Raw genomic sequence first — 10,101 nt, forward strand, 5'->3', positions numbered from 1 at the left:
CAACCAACATTGATCATGTTGGAGTATAATATAGAGGGAAAATGACACAATCTTCAAAAGACAGCAGAGGATTGAGAGTATTTCAGATTATGTAACATTATTCATGTTTTGCACAGATTTATATTTTTCCTGGATGAAATTATGAGAGCGGTGTAAACTGTGTATATGTGGCTCCTGTAATCTTTGTATTGCTATGAAACATGCAAGTGGGCTTTTGGGGCAGTATTTCATAATCCACCCTCCCGGTGTGCTATGACATTTACTACTTCTAACATATTGGAGGGTGAAGGAAAAACAAAGACACTATACAGAATGAATGCACATATTTTATTCATTGGCTAACAATAGGAGAAACAGCACTTTTTAAGATACATTTATCTCTGTGCTCACATCTTATATACCCAAGTTGCATTCCCTCTCGTTCTGTGTGTTTCCACAATAAAAACCAGGCTTTGCACTCAGTGAAGCAGCAGTCCGCAAGGAGATGCAGCTGGCATATTCTATTTACAAAGTTGAAGTAAGAAGTTATAATTCACCAAATGACTTACATATGAGAACTAAAGGGACAAATCAATAAAAAATTGACATAAGTGGAACACTCGCTAGACCTCATTTACAAAACCCCTGTATAAAAAATTCAGAAGAAAAAAACACTGAAGTGCACCTGTTCGTACAAACAGATTTCCACGAGTCACATTTAATTTTTACAATCTCTTTGATATACTTGAATGTGATACAAAACATTGTGTGTAGTTTTACTGCAATGGCTATTTGCTTGTGATATATACACTGTACACCCTAACTGCATATGGATGGACATATTAAATCAATAAAGGCTTACTTAGGAGGCGGGGCAGGAATTACAGTAAATCATTGGATATATTAATTGAACTCTTGTCATGTGTTTTCAAACCCAACAAGAACAATGCTATGGTGCCATGACAGATACTGGAATCAAAAACACAATTTCTAACCTCAATATAAAAAAGGTAAGATTGACCATATTGGATCCATTTTTTATCAAAAGCACGAACAAAAGACTGTCCTTATTACAATGCACTGGATTAACATGTCAATATTAGTAACATGTTAATCTAATGGAATGCATTGTAATAGGGACAGACTTTTCTTTGTGTTTTTGATAAAAAAAGAATGGCCCAAAAATGGGTTAGAATGTATTATTTCTGAAACCCAGTCTGTTTTTCAGCACATACTGAGCAACCTCTGACATAATCTCCTCACAAGTTGTAGGAAATGCCAACAACACAACATGGCAGTGGTGACCTTGGAACTAGAGACCAACACATAGAGACTGGCAAATCTCATTACATTTACGAATGTTTACACAATTCGTTGTCAATGCTTTGAATAGACACCGTACGTACCACAGTGAAAGGACCATACCTGAAAATTTGTATGTCTAACAATGAATTTGAATTAGAAGATTCCTTAGTAATACCAAACAAATGTATGAATGTCAAAAAAATATTTTGAGTGATCAAACGTATAAAAGTGGCAGTCACCAGAAGTTATTTTGCATCCAATCCATTGTATATAGAGCTATTTCCAGCGATAATATGGATACATACTGTATGAATTTGCTGTTTATTTGTTGACAATGATATTCTGAATACTGATTTTGTATCCCTAAAGATAAAAATAGGGAAATTGAGGATTGTCTCCATCCTGGGAAGAAAGTGGCATTATGCACGTATAGTGCAAAATGCCTTATAACTTTCCTTCAGAATGCAGTGGTTGCATGTCTGCAATCATTTTACATATGGCTAGAGCCATGGTTATTTACACAGTCTACGACTTACGAAATATATATAAGAAAGTGACATCATATCCGTTGTTGACCTGTTCGGGTCAATCAGTGCATTGTGTGCAAAGTAATAAAACAAAAACAGAAGAAGAATTACATTTCCAAATACTTGTATAAAAATAGACCATTTGAAAAAAATGATATGAGCATACTGTTCCACCTCAAAACTGCCCAGGAATTATGAAGTATGGATTTTCCATTTATCTTTTAAAAACATTGTTTTTTTGTTTGTTTCATGAATACCCATATGCACACAGAAGCCAGTTGAACCTCCCTTTTTGAAAAAGTGCAACAAGCATACATGAACTGCATATTTACATTAGGGCTGGGGATTGCCAGCGACCTCACGATACGATATTATCACGATACTTAAGTACCGATTCGATATGGATTGCGATTCAATACTGCAATTTTATTGCAATTTAATGTTCCAAACATATTGCTCACTATATGTCTGCTGCAGAGAGACAAGAGAGAACATTAGAAAATGAGAGTTGATCAGTCATGGAAATAAAAGTGCTGAAAACATGTTGACTCACTATTTAAAAAGAAGATGGAGAACAAGCTCTAGGATGAAAAATAGCAGAGTTTTGTTCGAAGGGTCAGCCGACAAGCGCTAGCGCTACCCTCGATTTTACAAATCGATACTTGGATATATATCATCCAAAATCATTTTTACTATATATTTTTTCCCCCATCACTGATTTACATAGAGTTGTTGGCAAAGGAATTGAATAACCTCAAATACAATTTTTCTCAAAGCAAAGACTGAAATTGATAAACAATAAACTAGCTACTGTAGCAACAAGCTGTATTGAGGATATATAAAGACAAAATACTTATTTTTATTTTGTTAAGGGAAAGCATCTGCATATCTGTATACTGTAGTTTCAAAAGATAGAAATCAGTGTAAAATGCTAAAATTTAACATGAGCACTGTGTGCCAATGCAACAAACATAGCAATGATTCAACCTTTTAAGGGAAAACATTAAGTCATTCAAAACTGGGTGAACGTTGTACGTTTCTCAAGAACTTCAAGGTAGTCGGGATCAATATGAAGCTTGGCTTTCAGTTCCCAGTACTCACTCCTGTTAGGCTCAACATAAACAGTACTTGGTGCTGTGCAATATAATATTGTCTGTTGTATTCTTTCTGGGTGCATGTATTGGTGTCTGATATCGAAGTCGGACGTATACTGATTTGATGAATGGGCAGTATGCATGCAAGGTAAAGCATTGCTGTAAGATGACGGCTTGACGGGTTCTACATCTCTGTAGTAATACTGATGATTGTCTTGTAAGGGGGAATGTTTGTTGAGTGGCTCTGGAGTGCTAATACTGTATTCAGAGCTTATTGCGTTACTACCCGCCTCTTCATCCGAGTGCTTATTCAAAAACGCCCCATTCAACTCATCAAAGTCTCTGTACCCACCCACTGACTTGCTCTGGCTTGGGCTATAGACGGTACTCTTGCATGTGTGTTCTGTGGGAGGGGGGATGTACTCATACACATGCCCTGCAGACGTCCTGACTTTTGGAACGGATCCCTTTTTGTAAAGACCGTACTCCATGTTCAACGAACTAATGCACGCGTTCATGGAGTTATTCTGCTCATTTAGAGTCTTTTGACGTCTCTTCTTCACAGCCGCAAACAGTCCTGCAGCGACAAACACTGAAACAATGAACATCAGGAGCAGGGCAAGGATCATAACAGATAGAGGAACACTGTTGATATGTGTGTCGTCATCTAATGATGTTTCTATGGTGATAGTGCTGCCGGGAATGGTTTCTTCAGAGGGTGGGATCAAGGAGGCAAGGATATCGGAGTTATTGGGACAGAAATTACTTGTCTTAATGTATCGCATATCCTCCCCAAACAGTCTTTTAGGGGAGCCACAGATTACATTGTTTACAACCGTGCCTGTGCTGAGCTGTTCCAGCCACATCTTCATCTCCACAATTGAACAGCGGCAGTCCCAGGGGTTCTCGAACAAGTCTACCTGCACCAGTGATGTCAGCTGATCCAACACGCCACTGACAGGCAGATTGCGGAGGTGATTATTGCGAAGATTTAGTCTGGCCAATTTCAACCCATTAAAGATTTCCCCGGGTAAGGTCTTCAAGAGGTTATTATTCAGGAAGAGCAGCTGAATGTTGGGGACATGCTGAAAGGTGTTTGACACAATTTCTCTAATGACATTGTATTCTAAATATAAGAACTGCAGGCTCTCCAATCCATAGAACATATCGACTGTGAGGCGGTCTATCAAATTCCCATTCAGGTACAGCCTGCGTAACTGTGTTAAATCCCCAAAGGCTCTGTCATGGATGTGAGCAATCCGATTGTTGCCAAGGTGAAGCAAATCTAATCCAGTCGCTTCAATGAAATCTGATCTCCGCACCACAGGGATATAATTCCCTGTGAGATACATCTTTTTGGGATTGTAGGGTTTGGGATTTAAGTCAGAGATGTGCTCAATCTTTCTCTCTTGGCAGTTGACATTCAGACCGAGGTCTGAAATTTGGAGATTGCAAGTACAGGCAGTAGGACAGTCCAAAGGCACAGGGGATTTGGTTTGATATGAAACGATTTGACCGTAGTTTTGCGGTTTATTGGAGGGGATGCGAGACGTGGGTTTTGACTTTAGTTTGCCTGACTGGCGAGGTCCCTTGGTGGGCCTTGACGAGGACCGTAAGATGGCAGAGGATGGGAATGAGGCTGTGACTGAGGCTGGTGTGGTTCTAAAGTATGCATCAGTGGTCTGATGTGCTTGGGGACGCATCTCATACTCTGCAATAGCTCTCCTGGGACACAGTTCTGGTTTAGAGACCTCATCAAGATCTCTCCCATGAAGCCGGAATGGAAACTCACAGACCACATCACCCACTAAAGCGGTGTAGGATATGCTCTCAAGCCAGGCCTTTAGAGCAATCAGCTCACAAGAGCAGTTCCATGGGTTCTCCTCTAGTTGTAATTCCACAACACTGTCCATGTGTTCCAAAACACCCGAATATGGGAGCAGTTTCAGTTGATTCCCCCTCAGGTCAAGGTGAGTCAAAGGGACATATTGGAAAATGTTAGTGGGAAGAGTAGAAATTAAGTTGTCATTTAAAATCAGGACGTCCAGATGACGCAGTTTGCTGAAGGCGTTTGGCTCGACATGGGTGATGTAATTGTAGTCTAGTTGAAGATATTCCAGACTTTCAAGGCCAACAAAAAAATCTTTCTTCAAGGCATCGATTTTGTTATTGTTGAGATGTAATCTTTTTAATCCCTGAAGTCCATTAAAAGCTCCTGATTCAATGTCGGATATGTCATTGTTGCCGAGATGCAATATTGTAAGCCCATTGTATTCAACAAAGTCATTGGCGGAGAGCCTTTTCAAAAGGTTCCCTGTGAGCAGTAAATTATACGTTGTGAAGTACACAGGGCTAACTTCAGAGAGATCGACAATTCCTCTACTTTCACAGCTTACTGTCAGTATCCCCTCTTTCTCCTCACAGGCACACAATCTTCGACATATCTCTCCATAATTGTCAAACATTTCAACGATGCCCACCGATGTAGCCACCAACAATATAATTACAATCCAGAGATGCATTTTCCTGTGTCAATGGCCAAACTCACACTGTTGGGCCGCCGAAGTATGCACTGTCATCTAGAGGAAGAAGATATACAGGTCATATGATGAAACATACTTAAACAACTCCATTTTCATGAGTCCTCAAACAGCCTGTAATTATAATGCTCAGGAATAGCCCCTGCCCAAGGGTAACTACTGGCTGCCACAGAATGACCCAAACTAAAATAGAGCAGGACTCTTAATGAAAAAATTGACATTAATTACACACCAGTTACATCCAGTAAGTAGCATAACAATGAGGTGAATAATAAACAAAGTCAAACCAATAGCCCATACTTTAGCCCAGTGTGAAAACAAAAACATTCATTATTCAGTTATCTTTTAAAAGTCAGATACAATTAAATAGCCTTGATTTTCAAAAGCCATAATCAAAACAATCAACCTGGACTCAGGGGTAGATGTAACCTAGTAAAACTAAATCCGGGACACTGCAATTAGTATGATATGTTACATTTTGTATAGTATGTATTAATTTCGTATGATATGTTAAAAAATGCAATTCGTACAATATATTATGAATTTGGAAAAAGTATGACATGTTGTGAATTCTGATTTGTTGTGGCTAACGTCAGCTAGGTGGCTAAGGTCAGCTAGGTGGCTAAGGTCAGCTAGGCTAGGGGTTAAGGTTAGGGTTAAGAGTAAGGTTAAGAGTAAGGTTAAAGGGTTTTAAAGTTAGGGGGAAGGGTTAGCTAACATTATAAGTAGTTGCAAAGTAGCTAACAAGTAGTAAGTAGTTGCAAAGTTGCTAAAATTGTCTGTGATGAGATTTGAATGTGCAACCATTCGGTTGCTAGACATTCACGTTATACGCCCACCCATCCGGGGTGGCAGGTAGCCTAGTGGTTAGAGCGTTGGGCCAGTAGCTGAAAGGCTGCAAGATTGAATCCCTGAGCTGACAAGGTAAAAATCTGTCGTTCTGCCCCTGAACAAGGCACTGTTCCTAGGCCATCATTGTAAATAAGAATTTGTTCTTAACTGACTTGCCTAGATAAATAAAAGTTAAATAAAAAAATCCACCCTGAACAACTACACTCCCTTAAGTGACCATCTGTCTTATGTAACCATACCAAACATAACATATCATACTAATTTGAGTATCCTGCATTTACTTTTACTTTGATATGTCTAGTCTATGAGACCAGGCTGAAACAATGTATACACGTATGTCTAAAAACAACTATGATGACTATTGCCACAGAAATGTAGCCGCAGCACCAATGCAAACACTCCCACATCGTGTCTACATAGGATAATCATATTTAGAAATCCTTACCTCACTCACTGGTAAATAAGGTTCCTTGTTAGGTATGACAACGTACGTTCCATTGTATGACTTGCAAATGTTCTAAGATGCCTATTTGTTATGAACAGGTTAGCCGTCAGTAATGCACTAATGGAGGTTACAAATAAACGCTGATCAACCATAACTGCCAAATGCCTTTCTCTTTTCATAACGTGCTGTGCCAGAGGAGACAACGCTATGCCTGGTAACAAAGTTGCTTATTCGGTCTCCCTGGAGGATTGTCTCTCTCCCTCTCTCTCTCTCACACACACGCGCACGCTATCTCCCTACCTCTTCCCCGTCTCCCACTCGCTCACACACACGCGCGCGCGCACACACACACACACACACACAGAGACGAATCCTGTTTTCTTTTTCTTGATCGCACCTGCAAAAACTGCCGTTTGTATGGTGTTACCCTGACTACTACATTTACCATGAACATAAAAAGGAATCCTCGGTTGACCTGTCACTACACTTAACTTTTATAATATACACGGAGACAACTTCCTTGGCATTTCTTAGCAAATAGCCTGCAATTTAGCCCCTTCAACTAAATCAAGGGGCATAACATACGATTATATATGACAATCAACCTAAAGATAATAAGCACCTCGACTTTTAACATTTGCAAGTGTCCTGCACTCACCCACGAACGTCTGATAAATGTAATGTAATTTAATGCAATACAGATACAAAATAAATTAAATTGAATGGACACATCTTACCCAGTTACAGTTCCAAAAGGCGTTACACTGCATGGATACCGATACTGTCCAAACGTGATCAATAATTAATCGGCTTCCAAGTGTTTCGTGTCGTCGAAAGATGGAGAGTGAGTGAACGCGTTTACCATGTTAAAACGGAGGACCGTTATTATTCACAAGGTGGTCAAAATAGCAGGGAAACCGATTACGGTGCGTCTGCTTCGTTTAGAATCAACTGTAACGACACAATGTCATCAGCACTCTGGAAAAAAATGATACATTTAACTTTTCACATGAAAATCATCACATCCTCTGAGGTAATAGTCCACCCCTCTTCTCCACACCCAAAATATAAAAACGTGAGAAAGAATACACCCCTCAACTAATATGAAAATGGTAGGACTTGCATTGCAATGTATTCAAATCTCGTGTATGCTATTTTAGGCATCTCACCTTGAACAAGTGTTGACCATGTGATATATTGATTCACACCTACAAATGATTAGTCTGTTTGTTTTATGTTAATGTAGCCTATTATGAGGGCAGGCTGTGTTTAAAGAGCTTAGTTAACACAGCCTGAAGCCTCCGGTGTCCCTGTTGTTGACAACCACCCCTGGAATGAACTGTCACTATTTCTGTTCTCTACAGTATATTCATCCAACTTGGACAGTGAACTAAATTATGCAGTCTTCCCTCAACAACGTTCATATTATCATCCGGTGCATGAAATATACAATTTCACCCTTGTCATGCATGGGATGCATTTTGAGAGATGAGAATTGAGGTCTATGAACTGTTTGTAGCATCCAGAAAAATAACTGATAGAAATGGGTCAGAATGGAACCTTTACAACTATGCCTGTTTATCCAATAATCACCCACATTAGATGTGTCCAATCATCTGCCCTGGGACAGCATACATTTTTTGATAATGATATCAAAGCCAACAACTATTTTGCCTGGGTTGTTCGTAATTGGTAGTTACTACTGGTGCGCCTCATCTGCCTCATCATGTTAGCTTCACTCTAAACCTTGATCTTTATGAAACCAAACAGTATTCGAGGCAGTCAGAATTACCATGTGTTATACCATGTATTTTTCCACATTTTGTTACTTTACAGCCTTATTGTAAAATGTATATATATTTTTTAAATTCCCCCCTCATCAATCTACACACAATTCCCCATTGACAAAGCAAAAACAGGTTTTTATAAATGTTAGCAAATTTCTTATAATGTCTTACATAAGTATTCAGACCCTTTACTCAGTACTTTGTTGAAGCACCTTTAGCATTCTTCTTGGGGATGACGCTACAAGCTTGGCACACCTGTATTTGGGAAGTTTCTCCCATTTTTCTCCCATGTTCGATCGGGTTCAAGTCCGGGCTCTGGCTGGGCCACTCAAGGACATTCAGAGATTTGTCCCGAAGCCACTCCTGCGTTGTCTTGGCTGTGTGCTTAGGGTATTTGTCCTGTTGCAAGGCGAACTTTCGCCCCAGTCTGAGGTCTTGAGTGCTCTGGAGCAGGTTTTCATCAAGGATCTCTCTGTAGTTTGCTCAGTTCATCTTTCCCTCGATCCTGACTAGTCTCCTAGTCCCTGCCGCTGAAGAATATCCCCACAGCATGATGCTGCCACCACCATGCTTCACCATAGGGATGGTGCCAGGTTTCCTCCAGACGTGACGCTTGTCATTCAGGCCAAAGTGTTCAATCTTGGTTTCATCAGACAGGAGAATCTTGTTTCTCATTTTCTGAGAGTCCTTTAGGTGCCTTTTGGCAAACTCCAAGCGGGCTGTCATGTGCCTTTCACTTCCGTCTGGCCACTCTACCATAAAGGCCTGATTGGTGGAGTGCTGCAGAGATGGTTGTCCTTCAGGAAGGTTCTCCCGTCTCCACAGAGGAACTCTGGAGCTCTGTCAGAGTGAACATCAGGTTCTTGGTCACCTCCCTGACCAAGGCCCTTCTCCCCTGATTGCTCAGTTTGGCCGGGCGGCCAGCTCTAGGAAGAGTCTTGGTGGTTCCAAACTCCTTCCATTTAAGATTGATGGTGGCTACTGTGTTCTTGGGGACCTTCAATGCTGCAGACATTTTTTGTTACCCTTCCCCAGATCCTGCTGCTCTACAGACAATTCCTTCAACCTCATGGCTTGGTTTTTGCTCTGACATGCACTTTCAACTGTGGGACCTTATATACTGTAGATAGGTGTGTGCCTTTCCAAATCATGTCCACTTGGATTTACCAGAGGTGGACTCCAATCAAGTTGTAGAAACATCTCAAGGATGATCAATGGAAACAGGATCCACCTGAGCTCAATTTCGAGTCTCATAGCAAAGGGTCTGAATATTTATGTAAATAAGGCATTTCTGTTTTTTATTTTTAATACATTTGCAAACATATCTAAAAACCTGTTTTCTCTTTGTCATTATGGGGTATTGTGTGTAGATTGATGAGGGATTAAAAAAATGTATATGTTAGAATAAGGCTGTAACGTAACAAAATGTGGAAAAAGGGAAAGGGTCTGAAAATGTCTAGCATTTTAAAACTACCTTGTGTATGTTGTGTGTAGCAGAATATGAAGAAAAGAGCTTCGACACCCTCCTGAAGCTAGTGTTTGTCTGCTGTCAGTCATGTGGAAAACATCTGG

At 40.2% G+C, this 10,101-nt stretch overlaps 1 protein-coding gene across 1 annotated transcript; it reads right to left on the reverse strand.

Moving 5' to 3' along the window:
• Positions 1-308: 308 nt before the first annotated feature.
• LOC111959306 (SLIT and NTRK-like protein 5) lies at positions 309-7,775 on the reverse strand. The gene has a single exon (XM_070437621.1). It carries the CDS (start codon positions 5,425-5,427, stop codon positions 2,824-2,826), a length of 2,604 nt encoding a protein of 867 aa, XP_070293722.1. The 5' UTR covers positions 5,428-7,775; the 3' UTR covers positions 309-2,823.
• Between the last annotated feature and the right edge of the window lie 2,326 nt (positions 7,776-10,101).

Source organism: Salvelinus sp. IW2-2015, linkage group LG36, assembly GCF_002910315.2.
Source record: "Salvelinus sp. IW2-2015 linkage group LG36, ASM291031v2, whole genome shotgun sequence".
Lineage (NCBI taxonomy): Eukaryota > Metazoa > Chordata > Actinopteri > Salmoniformes > Salmonidae > Salvelinus > Salvelinus sp. IW2-2015.

What these genes read in the sequence shown, in the direction of transcription:
- LOC111959306 (XM_070437621.1), bottom strand. Translation starts at nt 5,427, where the DNA reads ATGCATCTCTGGATTGTAATTATATTGTTGGTGGCTACATCGGTGGGC.